The sequence below is a fragment of the Phyllosticta citriasiana genome (genome assembly GCF_038021145.1).
Source record: "Phyllosticta citriasiana strain CBS 120426 chromosome Unknown IWZ02scaffold_5, whole genome shotgun sequence".
Classification (NCBI taxonomy): Eukaryota; Fungi; Ascomycota; class Dothideomycetes; order Botryosphaeriales; family Phyllostictaceae; genus Phyllosticta; species Phyllosticta citriasiana.
The window spans coordinates 1,979,260-1,999,385 of NW_027117282.1; the positions used below are offsets into that span (position 1 = coordinate 1,979,260).

The 20,126-nt window shown below is 55.2% G+C and overlaps 7 protein-coding genes across 7 annotated transcripts; 3 read left to right on the plus strand and 4 right to left on the minus strand.

Annotated features, from left to right (window-relative positions):
* Positions 1–331: 331 nt before the first annotated feature.
* Positions 332–2,089, plus strand: IWZ02DRAFT_449476 (beta-lactamase/transpeptidase-like protein). The gene is made up of 3 exons (XM_066767402.1): positions 332–962; positions 1,019–1,310; positions 1,373–2,089. Exons 1-3 carry the CDS (start codon positions 390–392, stop codon positions 1,801–1,803), a joined length of 1,296 nt encoding a protein of 431 aa, XP_066624102.1. The 5' UTR covers positions 332–389; the 3' UTR covers positions 1,804–2,089.
* Positions 2,090–2,108: 19 nt separating this feature from the next.
* IWZ02DRAFT_449479 (uncharacterized protein) lies at positions 2,109–3,486 on the minus strand. The gene has a single exon (XM_066767403.1). The coding sequence runs from the start codon at positions 3,139–3,141 to the stop codon at positions 2,125–2,127; it is 1,017 nt and encodes a 338-aa protein (XP_066624103.1). The 5' UTR covers positions 3,142–3,486; the 3' UTR covers positions 2,109–2,124.
* A 155-nt stretch (positions 3,487–3,641) lies between these two features.
* Positions 3,642–6,345, minus strand: IWZ02DRAFT_449480 (BRCA1-associated protein 2-domain-containing protein). The gene is made up of 2 exons (XM_066767404.1): positions 5,197–6,345; positions 3,642–5,142 (listed from the first exon to the last, which is right to left on the minus strand). The coding sequence occupies exons 1-2, from the start codon at positions 6,076–6,078 to the stop codon at positions 3,865–3,867; spliced, it is 2,160 nt and encodes a 719-aa protein (XP_066624104.1). The 5' UTR covers positions 6,079–6,345; the 3' UTR covers positions 3,642–3,864.
* Positions 6,346–6,440: 95 nt separating this feature from the next.
* On the plus strand, positions 6,441–9,532 carry IWZ02DRAFT_498739 (quinon protein alcohol dehydrogenase-like superfamily). The gene is made up of 2 exons (XM_066770218.1): positions 6,441–6,809; positions 6,860–9,532. Exons 1-2 carry the CDS (start codon positions 6,522–6,524, stop codon positions 9,203–9,205), a joined length of 2,634 nt encoding a protein of 877 aa, XP_066624105.1. The 5' UTR covers positions 6,441–6,521; the 3' UTR covers positions 9,206–9,532.
* A 603-nt stretch (positions 9,533–10,135) lies between these two features.
* IWZ02DRAFT_449484 (transcription initiation factor IIF subunit alpha) lies at positions 10,136–12,876 on the minus strand. Its single transcript, XM_066767405.1, has one exon. The coding sequence runs from the start codon at positions 12,611–12,613 to the stop codon at positions 10,460–10,462; it is 2,154 nt and encodes a 717-aa protein (XP_066624106.1). The 5' UTR covers positions 12,614–12,876; the 3' UTR covers positions 10,136–10,459.
* A 1,076-nt stretch (positions 12,877–13,952) lies between these two features.
* IWZ02DRAFT_375399 (uncharacterized protein) lies at positions 13,953–15,934 on the plus strand (the record flags this gene model as incomplete). The annotated part of the gene is made up of 3 exons (XM_066764822.1): positions 13,953–14,647; positions 14,681–15,404; positions 15,455–15,934. 3 exons carry the CDS (start codon positions 13,953–13,955, stop codon positions 15,932–15,934), a joined length of 1,899 nt encoding a protein of 632 aa, XP_066624107.1.
* A 1,717-nt stretch (positions 15,935–17,651) lies between these two features.
* On the minus strand, positions 17,652–20,060 carry IWZ02DRAFT_449488 (putative cytochrome P450). The gene is made up of 3 exons (XM_066767406.1): positions 19,599–20,060; positions 17,807–19,159; positions 17,652–17,723 (listed from the first exon to the last, which is right to left on the minus strand). Exons 1-2 carry the CDS (start codon positions 19,893–19,895, stop codon positions 17,807–17,809), a joined length of 1,650 nt encoding a protein of 549 aa, XP_066624108.1. The 5' UTR covers positions 19,896–20,060; the 3' UTR covers positions 17,652–17,723.
* Between the last annotated feature and the right edge of the window lie 66 nt (positions 20,061–20,126).

Consider the following 20,126-nt stretch of genomic DNA (forward strand, 5'->3'; position numbering starts at 1 on the left):
GACAGACCGAGCACAAAACCCCCAAATTCCAAGTTGCCAACTGCCACGACAGTAGCAAGAGAAGGGGCGATGATGTTTGCGCAGGCGGCGCATAGGCCACCAGGGTTCTGTTGTGCGAGACTCAGCCCTGCCCCGCTTGCAAGGGATCACGAGGAGCTCCCTTCTGGGACGAACCTACCCTCGGTCTAATGGAGCTTAACGCCATTCAAAGCTCATACGGAGTGTGATGAAGCCTATCGCCAGAACCCCGCTTGGAAACCCCACTAAGTGTGGAGAAACGACGCCGGGGTATATATTTGTGCTCTGTTCGAGCAGTTTTGGGCATAGGAGGTCAGCGTTCTATCTGCAGGGTAATATAACCTGAGCTGTACCGCACTTCAACTAGTTTTATGACGGTCATCAATCGATTGAAACTTCTCCTCTCACACAACTCGCGTTCAAACATGACTATCAATGCCCAGTCTTCTGAAATAATTGCAAATGCCCTCAATGGAGCTATCGACAAAGGATCGATTGCTGGCAAGGTTTTTGTCGCGGTCGACAAATCCGGCGAGCTTTTGAGCCATCATAGCGCTGGAAAGCGTGGAAAGGACAGCAATGCCCCAATGGATTTGGATACAGTCTTCTGGATCGCGAGTTGCACCAAGCTCATCACTGGCATCGCCTGCATGCAGCTGGTTGAACAAGGGAAGATTTCTCTTGACGACACTAAGTCACTGTACGCTGCTGTGCCTGAGCTCAAGGAAAAGAAGGTGCTCGACAATGGAAAGCTCGTGGATAAGAAGCGCGAGATTACTCTCCGCATGCTGCTCGATCACACTGCTGGTTTTGGATACGCCATTTTTAATCCTCGTGTGAGAGATTATGGCTACCCCGCTGGCATCGATGAATTCTCGGGCGATGCAAGGGACATTATGGACACCCCGCTAGCAAACCAACCAGGAGAAGTGTGGGAGTACGGTGTTAGTACACTTGACGTCCCCCGCGTGCGTGGAGGAGACACTGACCACGTTCACAGACCAACGTCGACTGGGCCGGTCTTGCAGTTGAGCGCATTTCCGGGCTGAGCCTGAACGACTACTTCCATAAACATATATTCGAGCCTCTGGAGTTGAAGAATGTCAGCCTGTTCCCGACGGAAGAAATGGAGAAGAACTTGGCCATCATGCACCAAAAGTATCCCGACGGATCTATTGTGCAACAAAACCATCCGATGCGACGCAGCTTGACAGCGCGCACCCCCGAAGAGCGTGCGGACATATTCAATTCAGGAGGAGCAGGCTGCTTCGCGAAGCCAGTCGAGTACTGCCGTAAGTCGAATCAGGCTCAACCTCCCAACCTCCATCCCTCGTGCTCTTCTCACGGCAATCAGAAATCCTCGCCACATTGTTGAACAACGGCACCTCGCCCAAGACCGGCGCTCAGATCCTCTCCCCGAGCACCGTCGACCTCATGTTTACCAACAGCATCCCGTCGCAGCCCAACTTTGCGCGCCGCGGCCTGTCCGACGCCATGCCCCTGCTGACGAATCCCCTTCCGGAGCTGTACCCCATGCCGGACAACCCGCCGCAGGGCTGGGGTCTCACCTTTATGCTAACGAACTTGGATGGCACGGCCAAGACGTGGAGGGGTCGCTGCACCGGCAATTGGGCTGGTATTGCTAATCTGTACTACTGGGTTGACAGGGAGAAGGGCATTGCTGGCATGCTTGCGAGCCAGACGCTTCCTTTTGCCGATGCTGATGTGATGGGGTCTTGGGTTGCGTGCGAGAAGGCGGCGTACGAGGGCAGCGGAAGGGCTTAATTGTCGCAACTTCACTTGGGAAAGTTGGTTTTGACATCGCAGGGTTGGGATCATCAATCGTCGTTTGTCGCTGCTGAAATCTGACAGGAAGACATGCCCCAACGCATGCATGTGCATGCAGGGCACAGGAACAAGAGATATATGTCTGCTCACACATCCAAATCCGATCCGCTCCAACTATGCTATCCAAGCCACCAAGGGTATCTCGCCAAAATTCCTGCCTTGTTCCATCAATGATAGCGTCCTCAGCCTTCCACAATCGACCCATCCAATCACACCCCCCCCCCCCCCCCCCCCCCCCCTTCCACATACTCGCGAATCTCACCACACAACAGCCCATCCTCCAACCAGAACAGCAACAAGACATCCCCATTTTCCCGCTCCCCACGCCCCCTTATTCTCCTTCAGCCGTCCAGCAGTAGCCGCCGCAGCACTCGTGCTAGTAGGCTGACCCGCATTCGGCGCCTCCGTCTCAGTCCCCGTCTGCGTCGGCAGCGTCGACGTATTGTTCACGCCGCCCGTCGTCGGGCCCGGCGCAGTAGTGAAGCCCGTCTCGATCGTCGGCGTCGCAGTCGTCGTCGAATTGGCGAGCGGCGTCGACGTCGTCGGGAGCGGCCGGTCCGGCGCGATGGTCTGGTTGTTTTGCGCCGCGTCGTCCGGGTCGGCCAGTTTGGGATCCAGTTTGATGTCCCCCGGGTCTTCGAATTTGTGCTTGATGTTGCTGCCGCTGGAATCGGCGTCGGGAGCGATCGTCTCGTCCGTCGTTGTCGAGCGCTTGCGCAGTTCGTCTTCTTCGCCGGCGTAGGATGATGGGAAAATGAGCTCGCCCGTATCCGAGTCGAGGTCGAAAGGGACAGGGATGGGGCTGGTGTCGCTCTGGTGAGGTTGCTTATGTTGGTCCCGATGCGTTGCTCCAGCGTCGTCATTCTCAGTCGAGTCTCGCTCGCCATTGTTGACCGGCACCGTCCACTCGCCATGCACGCTCTTCAGCCCACTGCGGCCGCCCTCGCCGCTCATCTCCACCAGACACACGTAGTAATCGCTGTAGCCGCGGGGGTTGCGCGCGTTGGGCGCCATCATGCGCATCTCGTCGACGTAGCAGTAGGCCGCGCACACGCCGCCGGGCGACACAGCGGCTTTGGCCTCGACGGGCACGACAGAGTTGGTGACGGGCCCATCGCAGCAGGCGGCGAAGGCGCGCGACGAGTAGTTTTCGGCCGCGCACACGTAGTTGGTGTTGAAGGTGCGCGGGCGCCACAACCGCTCGGTGGAGGAGGAGGAAAAGTGTAGAGCTTGACCCAGGAGACCTGGGGGAATTGGACTTGAACCGGGGGACATCACGGTGCAATGGCGTCAAGGGTCTAGACGGTGGATGCGAAAGCGATCTGATCTCGGTGATGCGCTGCCAGGAACGCGAACCCAAAGGTAATGATACGAAGTCGGCCGCGATGCTTGAGAGGCTTGAGCGGGTTATAGCGGCGGCGATGGGTGGTAGGTATATGAACGGCAGTGGCGGGTTTCTGTTTTGCCCTGTCCATGGGATCCGCGGCCAGACAGAGAGAGCGGGAGGCAAGAAACGCTGGCAAGCTGTTTAATAAAGTTTGCGGAGGACTTCATCAAAACAATTTCTGCATCTACTCCGCTTTTTAGCTGAATTGGCGTGTTCTGCCCGTGCAACTCGGCACTGCGGTTGGACAGTTGACACCTGCCGCTTTGGGCGCTACAACTGTCGCTCAACTTGGTGGCAGGACGGGGCTGTGGACCAATCACGCAGCCAAGAGCGAGCCAGCCGTCACCTCACCTGTGCTGTATGTGAGAGCCAAGATGGAAGGATTGCAGCCAGTTAGTTGATTGGATACTCTGAACTACAATGGCAATTGATCCCGAGACCAGGCCGTCCGTCCCATTTGCAGACGACGGCAGTCAAAGCCTCAGCAATTTGATACTAGCAAGCGCTGAACAACTCCCCCAACGCCGCGGCCATGTGGCATACCCACAAGAGCCTCGGCCAAAAAATGCACCAATGGGTATATAGCGCCCTAAACCGACAGACACGATCTTTTATTTCTTACCCTTTCCTTTTCTCTTTTTGCTCTTCTCTGGCGGCGTCGGGCCTACCTCAACCGTGCCTTCTCTGACTTCATCGCCGAACCCACCCTCTCCATCCTCTTGCTCCAATTGCTTCAGCTTCTCCTGGCCGCTGATGAAGAATGAAAGATCTCGATTCTGTTCCATGAGGTCCTGCTTCTCAGCTTCAAGCACATTGTTCTTTTCTTCCACCTCTGCCACTTTAGTATCGAGGTGCTTGATACGATTCATGAGCGATCCGCTGAAAGTTTTTTCCTCCTGATACTGCTTGGTCATCGACCTCGCGAGATTGTCGGCCTTGTCGGCCTTGGTCGTGAATCGTGCGACGTCTTTTTCGAGCGAAGAGATGGTGGCATTTGCACTAGCGTGCTGCTCTCGAAGTTCGCGCACCTCGCGCATCACTGCGGAAGCAGTGGCAGCTGCGTCTTCAGCAGCCTGCGTGGCTTTGGCGGCTTTGTCGACCGCGCGGTCGAGCTGTTCCTCAAAGTATAGCCGTTGGCTGTCGAGTTGGCTGGTCAAGAGGTATGTGTATTCAACGCCCATGTTGTCCAGCTTCTCGCGTGGTACGTAATCGTCGGTGAAACCAGTCATGCTCGAGTTGGGGTGGTGGGCCGCTGGGAGATCGACCAGTTTTCCATCTGCTTTGTTTTGGACAAGTCGATGGACATAACCATCGCCAGCGTAGTCCCAGACGTGTTGGGTTGCTATGTCCATGGCATAGCTATGGCTGGTGGCTTCGTAATGTTGAAAAGCATGCGCCGAGTCGTAGCGACCACAGCCAATGTTACCACAAATGAGGCATATCCAGAGATTTGCGTCTGTTCCACAAACGCTGCACTCGTTTTCTGGCGCTTCGCCATCTGCCGTGTTGCCCCGCGAGACCAGCGAGTCATTCTGAGTATACCGACAAACGGGACAGCCGCTGCCTCGCCACTTTTCGAGACAGGCACAATGAAAGACATGTTGGCAAAGAATGGTCAGCAGTCCGGTGGTCTCGTCCATTCGCTCCAGGCAGACCGGGCATGTAGGCAGCTCAACGAGAGAGGATGTTGGTGGCGGAAGAGGCTTTGTGCTTAGTGAAGTTGGCAGGGCGCTAGACTCCGAGGCCCCAGGAACCGGAGCAGTTGGAGTCGGTCTCGCGGTAGGGGTAAATGGGTCGTTTGTCATTGACGGGAAGCTTGAGGGGTCTTGCTTCTCACCCGGGGTTTGGAATTGTATTGACTTGACGAAAACGACGTGGCAATTCTCGGGCTGCGTAGCTTTGTTAGCTTGAACATTGCCAACGAGAGTTTTCGCGGATGGTACCTCCATGCTATTGAACAGCTTGCCATTCCAGTCCTTCCGCCACTGCTTCGCCTTCTTGGCTTCTCGAAACTTCATGAGAACCATGTACTTGTTGGCCCTCGCCGTCCGGATCTGTCGAAAGTGACTGACATCCTCTCTTGTCTGTTCGCCCACAAAGCCCAACAAGTCAGATGGTGTCATGTACGACGGCACTGCCAATATGCAGAGAGTCGTGCAGTCCTCCTCTTTGAATTCCTGCTGGTTTGCCTCTTCCGCGTGTCCTCCCTCCGACCCAGTGCTTGACGAAGTGTCATAGTAGAGCCCAGGCGTCTCTTGCGAGTCGCGGTACAGATGCACCACCCCCCAGCCCACCTCGGTATTTTTGACCTCTCCTGGCACAAACGCGCCCTTGGTCGCGAGTCCGACTCCCACACGCGAAGAAGTCAACGCTTGCGCCTTGTCTTCAGCTGCTGCTGCGGCGGTACTACTGGGCGCCGGTACCATGTCTATGCTCTGGACCGATACGCTGTCGAAGCGCCAGTCCTTGGCAGCCAGCGGGGACTCGGAGTTTTTCTTGGGCGTACTTTCGTGATTCAACGGTTTGGTATCCAGGTGGCTTTTACGGCGTTCGCTGTATGAGGGGCGCGCGGAGCTGGGGTGGCTAAGGTTGGTGAGGTCGACGCTGTTGGCAGCGGTTCTGCTGCGGCGCGTGTTTTTGCGTTTGCGTGGAGGGGAAGCCCACGAAGGCTTATGGTGTTCTGGCAACGAAGAGGAGAAGATGTTGGTGTCAGGCGGTGGTAGGTATATCTCGCCTTTGGCCGGATGAGACAGGACGTCCTCGTTAGGTGTAAGCGGATGAGAATACAGTTCAAAAGCCAAGTGGTAAAAGTATGAGGGCGACATCAGGCTGGTCGCGATGTGAAATCTGACATGTCGAGCGAGAGGTACGCAGCGCGCTCGACTGAAGAAGTGAATGGAAGATGGTTGTTCGGGAGCAGGTGCGGCGACGGCGGAAGGGCCTTCTCCGACATTCGAGATGCCAAGACATTGGTGTTGGGTAGACCGCAGTTTGGTTTTGGTCTATTCGAACCGTGTATATAAATATATATACATATATCTTTTGAAGAAGCCATATTGTATTTATTGCAAGACATCTTGAATAGCTTGGCCCATAGATGACGAGTTGAGCACCATGGTGGAATAGATGATTGGAGACGAGCCACGGCCAATCAACAAGTACCGAGGACCCCGCTCACCGCCTGCATCTCACCACGCCAACTCGGTGTTTATCAACACTCTCTCTTTCACCCTCGCCCAAATGCTCGAGCCCACACCCTAATCCCCAGATGCCGCCCTCTCGCGTCGCACAAAATGCTCGGCCTGGACCTGTCGAGCCTCCTTCTGCCTTCACCTTCCCCAAGGACCATCATCTGATTGTAACGACCGAACAATTCGTTTGGTCGTGGGATGCGCACGGCTTGACAAATGCCTTCAGGTCGGGATCTGGGGGCATCCTTGCTGCTAAAGAGGCCAAGGATGGAAGTGGACTTCTCGCGGTAGCCGACGACCAAGTCGTGGTGCTACATGATGCGAATCGAGGCATGAAGAGAAGCTATAGGCTCAAGGGCACTGAAGTATGAATCAGCTTGCTCATGTTCAAACGAATGGTGCTGATTTTGAAAAGGGGAGAATCCGTCTGCTAGAATACTCGAACGACTCGAAGATCCTCTTTTTCACCACCACCCTTCAAAACGCCGTGCAATCCTACTCGCTTCGCCAGGCCTGCCTGCTCGAGCCTTCGCATACCCATCCGTCTCCGCCGACCGTGTTGGCCATTTCACATACCTCGCATTTGTTGCTCTCTGGATCAGAAAGGCCACCAACGATCTATCTGCAAAATCTGACGCTGCGGACACCAGCGGTTTCGCTGCACCCGAGAGCTTCTGACGCCGCAGTCGAGAGAGCATCTTTCCATCCGGAGCGTCCCAACGTGTTCCTCCTCGCCTTCAAGGATGGCACTCTGGCGGCTTACGACGCAACCCGCATACTTGGAAGGGCTGGCCGAGGAGGGACAGGCGGAGAAGTCGGTTCCTTCAAGAATCTCCACAATGTCACCAGTCTCATTGTGGCGGATAAGGAAAACGACTGTTTCAGGAGCCCTGGCGTTGGCAGGTCAACCTCCATCACGGGAGCAGCCTTTCTCCCAGGGCATCGATCAAGAGCCATCAGTGTCGGAGCAGATGGGCGCTGCCGACTTCTCGACTTCGACCGTGGAGGAACCATTCTGCGCACCTGGCACGTCAAGGGACCCGCCACTAGTTTGTCCATCCTGTCTATACCCGCAAGGCCTCGTTCTCCTGTACGGCAAAAGCCCGGAAATGCTGCGCGCTCAACTGCACTTGGTGACGCCCTGAACAATACCATTGCAATCGGTCGACAAGATGGCAAGGTCCTTATTTTTGACTCGGTTGGGCTTATATTGACGGAAAGGGCCATTGATGCTGAAGCTGGCCGCATTGTCGATGTACAGTGGATGAAGGGGCCGGGATTGAAGTCTTCTAAAGAGTCATTGACGCAACCTGCCACCAAAGAGGCATCTGTTCATCGACGTGACAAAAAGGATGCTTCCAGTGTGGAGTTCAATAGCTCTGAGACTTTGGCAGAAGCAAACCAGCAGCCTGAAATGGAAAGCTCGTCAGTCTGCGGCACAGAAGCACCTGGCGACGCCTTTGGCGAGGAATTCGGGACTGTCAACTACACCCCGAGCGCCGAAGGCGTTGCCAGCGCTCTACCTCCTATCGGAGGTGTGAACTACATGGATCTCTTTTCTCCCGTCAAGCCAGTATCACCTCCACGATCTCCTCAGCGCAAGAGTCCACGTCCTCGAAATCGACCTAGGATCCTCAGTTCCACTTTCCGTGAGAGCAGCACATCAATACTACCGGAGCGTTATCGAGAAGATGTGACGCTAGGCGAGCCACCATCTCTGGCTCCAGGCCGCGCAGACGTATCAGAAGTCATCGATCGGCGCGATGGTGCAGCTTCATCTAAGGCCTTTGAACACGAGGATCCAAATAAACGGACATCCTATGCCGAGAGAACGATCTCTCCGAGTCCTTCCCCAAGGAGCGAGGCCAAATTGGCCAAGACCCCATCGAAGAAGACTCCCCTAGCCAAGAAAAGCCGAAAAGTCTCGCAAGTACGCATGCCAGGCTCCTTCAGGAGCACTTTGACCCTCGAGTCCAATTCGACTTCTACCGGCACCAGTAGCAAGATTCTAGCGGACATCCGGCATCTGGGAGATTCGGGAAGCCAAAAGGGAGGCCTTGCCCTCCTGGCGCCGTACATGAATCCGCGCGAGACTTCTAGCAGCACCCCTAGTACCCAGTCTCTTCCAAAACCCAGTCAAAGAGATCTAGGAGACACGAATGGAAGTGGAGGAGAAGAAGCCATTCTTGCAGAAAATGGTCCAGCCAACGCACAAGGCCCGCCCGAGAGAACAGAAGACATTTGGCTCACATCCGACGACGAAGCCAGCCAGTCGCGGCCTCGCCTTCGCGCGCGGTCCCAGCGCACCCGCTCTCAGCGCAACTCGTCGGTCAGAAAGCTTTACGGCGCTCCTCATCATATTCCCACCCATCCGCGCTCTCCACTGCCGCCGCTCCTCTCAGACCGCTCTCCCGACACCGCCGGCGGCGCTCACGCCTTCCTCAATGCGCCTTCCCTACTACCGCCAGGCGCGGCGCTCTCACCCAAGGGTCCCGTGCCGGTCGACGAGTACTTTCCCCGGAGAGGCTCGTTGCCTTCAAGCTCGCAGCGGGGTAGGAGCAGCTCGCCGGACTCGAGCACGCGCGTGGGAGGCGCACTGGCGAATGAAACGGCTTGGGGCCACGAAGTCGCCAGAGAAGGGGACTGCGAGTGCGGCAGCGCTTGTTGTGCGGCGCTGAGGAGAGACATGAGGGTCATGGGAGAGGAGTTGAGGCTGCTGAGGGAGCAGGTTGATGTCATGAGGGCTATGATGATTGGGTAGGGTGCGTTTGTGCCGTGCATGCATTGACTGACTGTGGTGTTACGGTATATACACGCACGACTTTACATTGTTTTCGGTTTGTATCGAGTTGGCGTTTAGGTTTAGGGCGTTGGGGCTTGCGTGATTGTCTATTTGGGAGAGGGAGAGAGAGAAAGGGGCAGACAATGATGAACGTTGTTTGCTGGACTGACTTTGGATACGAGAGAGATACCCTGGGTCAGGATCGGACTGTATTGGAACGGGACAGGACGCGGTGAAATTGACAGACGGATCCCCTTCTTGATTCGGCTTCTTTTAGGAATGAACGCATTCTTACCTACTATGGTCATGAAACCTATGCTCATGATTGTTTGTAAGTGACTTGTCTCTGCGGAATATCTACTGTGAGCCTTCGAGTTGGATCTATGATCAATTGACAATAGCTGGCCTAGATGCCTTGCTTGAGCCAGATTGCGGAGCAGTTCAGCCAGATGCGAGCTTGGTCAGTGAGCCGATATGCACGATGCAGCAAGCACGGCTTCCGCCAAGTCTTCGTCATCTTAAAGCCCTGTGCTCTTTCCTGGCCGACAGCTCAGCCAAAATCTGACCTCCAGTGTCACGTAACAAATTCACCCAGTGCAGCTTCAGAGAACGACGAGTTGGTGCACAATCGCTTTTTGCTATTTTCCTGTTTGCTCACCGGCATCAAGCGACCCAACGACTAATGACACAGTGTCCGTCTGAATGGCTGGCCGTTTGTCGGCCTGCCTGCCTGCCTGCCCTGTATCAATCTCGCCACCCAACGAAAAGTCGTCTCCCATTATTGCAGTTTTGGTTCGCGGAAAAATGGATCAAGCCGTCCCGTCGAAAGTGACCGATACCGCCCTTCTGCCATGCCATCCTTCCAACTTCAATGGTATGGACACGACCAGTTTTTTGATTCGAAGGGGAGAAGAAGAAGAAGAAGAAGAAGAAAGAAAGAAGATGTAGCCCCTTCAGTCTGAGTCCCATCCTGTTGATGAACGCCGTGGAAAATTCCCTCAAATGCCAAGTGGGGAATGATTTGAAAGACAAGACGAAAGAAAAAGGGTCGATTGGCCTGGTTGGAGATGCAAAATCCACGACCCAGTATGCTATACAATGTGGTATGAATGAAGGGTGAGTGCCGCAGTTGTGCTTTTGCAAGGTTGCGCTGTCACGCATCGACAATGTGAACATGCGTAATTGCAAGTCTTGGTTCTAGCCAGGAAGATTGCATGGACGGTTCGACCATCTCTAGGAGCCGACTTTAGGGTAGATGATCTTTTTGTCCTTGTCGTACGTGCCAGCCTTCTTGACATTGACAATAAACTCCTTCTGGGTTTGCGGGGCACGCAGCCTTCCCTTGAAAGCCGAAATGAGCTGGGTCATGGTAGCGCCCTGAGCTGGGATGACGGCGCGAATCTCCTCGACAGTCGGTGGCGGCAAGTTGGCCGCGGGAGCAGCAGGTCGAGATTTGAGAGCATTTGCTTGGTTTGCCGCAAGAGCTCCAGGGGAAGCGGCACGACTGGCAGGCGCACCGGCCACAGAGCCGGCCACGGGGCTGCCAGGGCGACTTGGGCCAACGGGAGTGCCACTGCGGGATCTGTTGGCCGTGTTTGTGATTGGATGGACACGCTTCATCTTCTTCACGCCAGAATCGGTGGCCTCACTGTCGGTGCCGGATCCTGGGTTCTTCTTGTGCTTTTTGCGCGCTGACTCATTTCCTGAAGCTTCGGAAAGGTTGGGAGAACCAGCACGTTTGAGATTCTGCTGTGACGACGACATCGAGAGCTTGGTGTTGCCCAGCTTGGACTGGCTGGATGGTGTATTGCTGCCCTTGCTAGAACTGCCGGATGCGGGCTGAGTTGCATTGCTCTCGCCCGGCTTGAGCTTGCCCTTCTCAGCAGCAAGACGCTCCTCTTCTTTCTTGCGCTCCTCCTCCTTTTGTCGTTCGGCCTCGCTGTCTTCGGAATCACTATTGGTTGAGTAAGGATTCCCTTCGCTGTCATCAAGGTCGTAGTTGTAATTCTTTTCGCGCTTGATGATCTTCTTACGAAGACTCTTTTCCAGCTTCCTCGCCAGCTCCTTCTCCATCTTTTCCGATTCTTCCTGCTCCCAGACGTCCTTCTCATCCTTGTTGGCAAAGAAGTTGGCAGAGAGTTGCTCGCGCTTAATTCTATCTTGAGCGGCCTTGGTGTCTTCATCCTCGCCCTCGAATAGGCCGTTGACACCCTCTTCGTCGTCTGCAAAGTGTTCCTGCTCGTCGAAATCAATAACGTCTGCATCGGGAGCATCCGACCGGAAGTAGTCGTCGTCATTGATCCGTTTCCTGGGAGCCTCTTCATCACCTCGTCCTGCACTGCGCAGATAAAGCTTCGACTTCATGCCCATCTCCTCCAATCTCTTCTTCTGCTCCTTCTCGAGCTCCTTCTCTCGCATCCACTTGGGCTTCTTGGGTCCATCAGCGCCCTGAGCGTGCAGTGCCCACCGCGTCAAGGTAGAGCCTGACTTTTCTTGCTTTTCGATTTCATCCAGCGAGAGCGAGGTAGCCTTGTCCTTCGCGTTGAACCTGTACCACTTTTCCACAGGCACCATGCGAAGCTTATCTTCCGCCTTTATACCTGTTTGAGGATCGACAACTCCAGCTTCCTTAAAGAACATGATATGAGTGTCGGACAAGGCGGCCTCATAGCTTCCCACCCAGGTGTTCTTGTTGTCAAAGTCTTCAAGGTGCCATGGGAGTGTTTCTTCATAGCGCAGTCGCGAAGCCTTGATCGCCTCTGGAGTGTCATTCCGTTCGTAGACTTGCATAATCTTTTTCCGGTTGTCTGTGATTGTCTTCGTCTTGGACTTGGGCGCGATCTGGGCCTGTGTGCTTTCGCGCTCACGTCTCCGCTGCTCCTTTTGAGCTTCAATACGCGCCCTCTCCTTTGTCTCTTCTTCGTTCTCTTCTTCTTCGACTTCGCCAGCCCCTGCGCCAGATTTTCCAGCTCCAGCGTCCCGTCTGTGCAGGCGAATGGGGCGCGTGAATTCGACTTGATTGGTGGGATCGACATCATTCTTGGACTGGAACTTCATGACGTGAAAACGAAGCCCTTCGAGCATGGCGCGTTTGGTCGTCACCACTTTAAAAAAGTCGCCTTTGACATCACTCTGGTTAGGCTTGAATTCTTCGTACTTGGTTTGCAATTCGCCCCCATTGGAAGAAGGCCTGGGCGGGTTGGGAGCTCCAGCAGGGGTGCCAGCTCTTTGTGCGATCCGTCTTTGCCTTTGTCTTCGAGGGTCAACCAAGGGATTTGCCTTGGGCTTGGCGCGACGGACTGCGGTGGGCGCGCCACCGTTGGGGGTGTTGGTAGCGGGAGCGCTGTTTGGAGTAGCCCCAGGGGGACCTGCTGGAGATGCACTCATCTTAGGCCGGGTGCCTTTCGAGGACGTGTGAGGCTGTGACGATGGCCGGCGCAGAGGAGCAACGTAGGCAGTCGAGCTCAGATGGAGGAGGTGACAGTAGCTGTGAGCGAGCGGAGAGGCGTCAAAGGGCTGCCGGGTACATGTGAATCGCGGGTGCCAGTTTGAAATACCTGGCGGCAGAGGGTGTGAGTCGTGAGATCCAGAGAGCTTTATGCTGAGGGTGAAGGACGGAGAACGATTGTGTGAGAGATGGGTATGGGAAGAGGAGCGCGTGCAGGCAAGCCCAGGCAGCGCTAGGCTGTAAAGTAGCTGCTCATTGCTCCGGAGCATGTGTTTTTCCGGCCCGGACGCGCCAAGACGTTGAGCAGTCGAAGCCGATTGGTTGATGCAACAGAGCGACGACCCAAGCTCCTCAGCCCTACCATCAATCGCGTTTCCACACTCAATGCACCGCGTCCTGTTCATTCCACCCGCCGGCCACACGTCGACGACGCTTTTGAAAACCAATTCCGTTTACAGAGCTCTGGGACGTGGACCAAGATGCGGCTCGGCCCCCGCCGCCCTCGACACACCTCTCTCCATCTTCACATGACCACAGCTGTCTGAGTCTCTGGTTTCTCGTCCCTGTCACCGTTTCCTGACCTTGCTTCCATCTTCTGGAAGCCAATTTCTCCGAATTTCCCGCCTTCTCGGTCCGCTTGCTTACGTTGTGGCGTCTGCCAGCTTGTAAATCCTCCTCCTGGCTCTGTTCCGCTCTTCGAACCCAAACTCCACCATGAACGCCTTACCGTTGGAGGATCAGCTCCGGTCTATGATCTTGAAGAACAGTACTGGCCAAGATGCGCCACAAACAAAACCCGGAGAGCAGTTTCCTGTGAAGTCATCGCCCACACAGACCAACAGTCCACATTCTGCCGCCAGCTCCGCTCCGCTGTCCCAGCGCCCTGCTCCAGCCCAGGATCGTTTTCGAGGTCGCTTGCCCCACGACTCCCCACAACAAGTCTACAGTGAGGGCCGTCGCGGATTCCATCATGGCCGTAGTCAATCGAATACGGGCCAATACCGCCAGGATCTTCCATCTCCTCAAGCAGCCCCGCCAAGTTTCAATCAGCATCATCAAGGCAATGGCCATGTCCCTCCGTACATGCGCAGCCGGAGTATCCCATCCGGCTACGCGCAAAAACAGCCGGATCCGAACAGTGTGCCACCGTCCCAAAATTTTCAGCGTTTTCGAATGGGTCCTCAGAACCGTGGGCCGCCAGGTAGCCCCACCCATCTCCGGGGGCCGATGTCTTCTGGCAGCCCCCAGATCCTATCCCACCAGCATCCTCGTGGACCCATGCGTGGTCCTGGCCAGCCGGCTGCGCAGCTCTATGATCCTTATTCCAATCAAAGGCAGCAGTTCTTCGAGCATCAGCAAAAGCAAGCTTCCGCTCAGTCTAACTATCTTGGCCGGCTCGCTACCTCAATGGTCCCTGGAGTGGCAATGACGGATAGTGAGTTGAATGACAAGCTGGGCTTTGTGGATCGTCTGCAGAAAATTTGCCAGGCTGAGATGAGCAATGTACCCAATGTCCCAAAGCTCGAGTTCAAATGTTTTGGTAGCATCGGCACGGGGTTCGTCACGAAAGGCTCAGATATTGACTTGGCCGTCGTTGCCCAGAACGAAGACGACACTGAATCGGCGAGAAAGTACGGTCCACGCGCCCTCGAAAAGATTTTCCTCGACAACGGCTTCGGAGCACGGCTACTGACAAACACGCGGGTGCCCATAATCAAGTTTTGCGAAAGGCCCTCCGAGGAGCTCCTTGAGAATCTAAGAGCTGAGCGAAAAAAGTGGGACGACCTGCCTGAAGCGGAAAAGGCGGCCATTCTGGAGGGCACAGACAAGAGCAGTGAGGAGGACGCTGCAGAAGGGCAAGATGATGCGGACACAACTTCTGAAGCGAGCCCTGCTCCTACCAAGGACCCCAATACCACGGGCTCATATGGAGATGCAGCTGCTTCGAAGGGAAGAAACACGGCGCAAGACAAGTCACCGTCTGAGCACAGCAGACCAGCAATCAGGGAGAATCAAGAGGATGCAGCTCCTTCGGTTGATCACCGCGCAAATCAAGCGGACGGAGGGCAGAGAAGCTCTGCCGACCACCCGAAGCACGACTCCCGCCAAGAGAAGCCCTGGCTTCGCGAAAAACCCCTTGGCCCTCTAGACTTTCCTAAAGAAGGCGTCGGAATTCTTTGTGATCTCAATTTTGCGGGCCACCTGGGAATATACAACACCAGACTACTTCATTGCTACGCCACAAGTGATGAGAGGGTTCGTGACATGGTCATATTCGTCAAAGCCTGGGCCAAGAAGCGCAAGATCAACAGCTCCTACAACGGGACTCTCTCGTCCTATGGATACGCCCTCATGGTGCTCCACTATCTCATGCGTGTGCCAAACGATCCCGTCATTCAAGATCTTCAAAGCCCTTTGAGATACGCCAACGAAACAGCGAGTCCCAATTGGGTTGACGTGGTTGTTGAGGGACATAGGGTTAAATTCTGTGGCGACGAAAAATACATTCAAGACATGAAACAGAAAGGACAGTGGACCAAGAACAGGGACAGCCTCGGTGCCTTGCTGAGAGGATTCTTCAGCTACTACGGTCGTCCAGGTATACCTGATCGCGTTGGGGGCTTTCACTGGACGCGCGACGTCATTACGTTTGGCCAGCGCAAGCCATGGGAGAGGATGGTTACGAAGGGCGAGCTAGGTTGGACAAGAGCTCGGGTTGAGAAGAATAGCGTAGGTTCCCGAAACTCCTGGAGCTTACCACATGCTAACATTTCCTGTAGAAGAAAGAAGTCCGTCACCGCTACCTGGTTTGCATTCAAGACCCATTTGAACTCGACCACAACGTCGGCCGCACCGTCAGCCACCAAGGAATCGTTGCCATCCGCGAGGAATTCCGCCGTGCATGGCGCATTCTCGAAGAGGTTGCGCAAGGTAGACCTCACATGGATATCTTCGACTCTATCGAAGACGACCCGCCGCAGCCACAGTTCTTTGGGAACAACAATCACAACAACAACTCGCAACAATCCGACCGCAGAGACGATATGAACCTGCGTCAGGGAGGACCTCCTTCGGGAAATACTCCGAAAAGTCTCGATTCTCCCAATCGCCCTGGAGATGCCACTCACGCGAAGAGCGGCAACGCATCTGGCGGGTCTCGTCGCTCATACGATCCTACCCCGGCCGAGGCCAGGGCCATGATGGCGCAAAAGCAAGAATTCAATGCGTCTAACGCGAACAGCCCATCTCATGAGATGTGAACATCAGCCGCGAGTCTTTGCAGAATTCATCTCCCGCGTTGCAAAGCAACATCACGCGATCTTGCTGAACTCAGTCAGCATTGAGCAAATTTGCAAGTGCTCTTAGTGTACGACTGGAGTTTCCCCGAGTTACACCAAACAGCGGCGAACAAAATTAACCCCTTGCCGGGTCTGCAAATGTATTGTCTAATCGATCAACAAGTACGAATGCTCTGGACACTTAGGGGTGAGAGGTAGACAGATAGAATGTCCCGGATGACGACTCGCCGGGCAACTGGTATGGGACACGAGGAACGTCACTGATTGATAGATAAAAGGTCTCGAAATCAATGGAAGGATTTGTCTTTCCGAAGTCGTATCGCATGATGACCGCTGTTCTTGCAAGGAGTCTCCTGTCTTTGCCCTGGGACTGCTACCTGTCGATCCTGGGCCTCACAGTGCAAGTGGCCTTGGTCCTGCGTTCTAGATCACTGAATGTTGTTACAATTACGGACGACAACACACGGCCGTTTGAGCAAACAGTCGTAAGCCTGATTACCCCATTCAGACAACGATGATCCCACACGTGGCGCGTTGCTCTCCGCCTCTGGTACGCCCGAGTAATGTCGCTCTAAATATGGACGACATTTCATGGACGCTTGAACAAAATGTTGAAGGCCTGACCACTCCATTTGGCTCAGCCTCGAGTCTAAGACTTTGATGTCGACTGTTTGTTACTGGAATGTCGCCCGTAAGTTGAGCGACATTACCACACAGACGTCCGAACTTTTACTTCTCAGCCCGCCGTATTGCCCCCCCCCTCCCCCCCCCCCCCCCCCCCCCCCCCCCCCCCCCCCATTTGGAGACAGCCATCACGAATCAACGACTCTCATCGAAATGTCGTTCCAACCGACGGACGACATTTCATAGATGTTCAAACAAACAGTCGCAGGCCTGATTGCTAGCACCTTTTGGACCAGCCAGCAAAGCGTACACATGAACAGCCAGAGCGAGCAGCGCTGATTGAAATATCGCCCCAATCACTGTCGACATTGGCTAGACGTTTAAACTGACTCGGCTTTTATCCAGAAGGGGCAAGTGCCTCCTTCCTTGTACCATCGAACGTCTACGAAATGTCGACCGTCGGTCAGTTGGAACGACCCTGACAGCTCCGTCGGCGTGGATCACACGCCGCTGCCGCGCGAAATGTGCCACGGGCGACATTTGGTAGACGTTCGAAGCGGGATCTGAGCTTGGACTTCCCTTTTTGGGACAACGCTTCTCGCCCGGCTGGCGCCGTGATGGCTTCCATGTCGTGTCGCTGCAACTGACGGCGGGCGACATTTCAAAGACGCACGTTCAAACAGGCCCATTGGAATTTTTTAGATACCTACCTATCACACGAAGCACGGACTTTTCCCACGCCACGACCGTTCAGTCTTCGTGGAGCGCACATGCCGCGCGTGCGCGTACATACTGCTAGCAGCGCGCCGTGTCGACAGGCAAGGAACCAGGGGTTGGGAACTTGGGTTTGAATAAGAATACCCGAGCAAACGGACAGTAATGACGTCCGTCAAAGTCAACCCAGCAGCACAACCTGCGCAAAAGACTCCGTCCCGCGCCGCCGTGAAGTCAAAAGTCAAAATTGGAAAAGAAACACGAAAAAAAAAAAAAAAAAAAGAAAGTCGGGGAACAAGCGCCGATAAAACTTTTAAAGTTTTTTACCTTATCGTAGCATCGCCCGTCCCGCCGCATCACCATGTCGTCATTGTCGCGCTGGTTGCATGTGTGTTGTTTTGCTGTGTATCGCCTGCAGGTCAATTAGTCGCGTGAGTCTTCGACTGTCTTGCCAACTTTCTTCTACGTCGCCGCCTTCCCCGAACCCTAAATTGCTTAAACTTTGATCAGCTTTCTCCTCCTCGCCACGACGAGCAGCTGCTCTGCTGGCCTCATGACGCCCGTCCCAGGCCGCATCCCGGGAACTTTCCACGCGCCGCCGCCGCCGCCGCCGCCGCCTGCAGGCTCAAAATCCCACAGCGACACGACGCAAGCGACGACGGCGAAGATTTGCTTCTCGGCGTAGACGCGACCCTTGCAGATACCGTGGCCGCCGCCCCACGGCTTGAGCGGACCGTAGGGGGCGCTGCGCTGGCCCGTCACCGCGTCGACGCGCACGAAGCGGTCGGGGACGAAGCGCTCCGGTTCCGGGTACAGCGACGCGTCGTGCTGGTTGATAGCGTGCGGCACAGTCACAAATGTGCCTGGCTGGAGCGTCGCCGAGTCGGGAGTCACCTGGACCGGTTTGGCGATGTAGCGCAGCGACGAAGGCTCGTTGGCGACGCGGAATGTTTCCAGCCAGGTGGAGCGCAGCAGGGGACAGTGCTTTTGGAGGCCAGCAATGTCGAGGCGCGTGATGTACGGGTGAGGAGAAGTATCGTCGGCTTCTGACACAGATACGTGTGGTGCAATTTCTTCCCGCAGCGAATCTAGGAGGCCTGGGGTCGCATAGATGTACATGACAAGCCACGAGGTGGACGGTTGCATGTTGCCATTTTGACCCCAGAGCAGCGCCGCGTCAAGTTGCCCGCGGTGCCGGTGCGAAAAGTCGTACTTTTGGTAGATGGTGCTTCTTTCTAAGACAATCTGGCTCACGTCTGTCAAGTCTATGGACGGATCGAGATCCTCGCCGCGTTGGAATCTGTCAACCAGTTCATAGAACTCGGCAAGGTCCCGAGCGATTCGTGCTCGGGCAGCAAGGCCTTCTTTGAAATGCTTCATCGGAGCCCAAGTGGGAAGGCCTGCCATGACGAGCGGGAAGCAGTCATTGTCAAAGGCCCAAAAGTCTCGCAGGATATTGGGACATTCCTTCACAAAGTAGGAACCATAGAGCATGGGGATCGAGATGGCGGCACCAAAGCTACGGATGAGGTTGAAGAGGTTGATTTCTGCCGCTCCCGGCTGATATTCTCTCTCTGGAGCCAGCAGTCGGTATTGTGCGAGACGCTCCCAGGGATTCGGGGTTTGCGAATTGGAGAGCGTGACAAGCGAACGGGTACGTTTGGGTATGTCGGCTCCTTGTATGCATTCAGATGAAAGTACATCTGACATGTACACCCTTTCGACGGCAATGGAAAGCTCCTTCCGGGCAACGCCGGTCTTGAGACGGAGAACAGGGTCGTTGTCTGTGCCAAAAACCCGAGTGTGGATCGTCCAAGCGACGGGCTCATTGCCCAGTGTGTGCAATGGCTGCGAAAGGAAGCGCTCGATGCCCTCCTTTTGGTAAATGACTTGATGGGTAGAAGTTATGCCAAATAATGGCCCCCCATATCTCCGGATCAAGGAGCTAATGACGGAAAGATGATGAGAGAAGCATCTCGAGAGACGCGAGACAAGTCCGGCGACTTACATTATGCTAAGCCGCAGCCCTCCAGCCACGAGACAGCTGCTGGCCAGAAATATCTCAAAAGGGGCATATTTGGGCAAAGTGGGTTTGGTAGTGGTGAGGTTCCGACGTGCAAAGATGTTCCAAATTAGGCCGACGATTGTTATCAGAACCAACGTTGGAAGAGGCTGGGTCAAGCTAAGCCAGACAACAGACCCCTGAGCAATCATGGCGGCGGGAGGGATTTACAGCTAGCGCTAAGAGAGACGCAGACAAACGTGAAGTGAGTGTCGACAAGCTTACCAATTGAAGAGGAGAAAAGGGCGGGGAGAAACCTGTTCGCGCATGGCCGAGACGAGGTCCGGCAGTTCCGAGTCGAGGCATGTCCTGGTCCTGGTCCTGGTCCGGGGCGACTTCGTTGTGGCGGGAAAAGGATGCACGGGATGATTTTGGGTGCGGCAACGAGTTCAGGCACAGAGTTTGGGTGCGGGAGGCGAGATGGTACAAGGTAGGTAGGTTGGAGGTGGTGTTCGAGTTCGAGTTCGAGTGTGGGTTGCGTCGGCGGCGCAGTTCAGTCAGCGAGCAGAAAAAAGCAGCCATCCATGACTCGCGAATTCCATCCACGGACGACCATCGTGCACATGGCGAAGATCGGGCGATGGGCCAGCACAATTCCATGGTCACCATCAAGAAAACCATGTTTGCCACCAGATGCTCCACCGGACAACCGTGCTGACCTGTCATTGTTGTCGTTGTTGACGTTGTAGCCGTTGTTGTTGACAATGACACAGCCCAGGCGCACAGTTCGAAGTTCGAAGGCACCCTGGTACC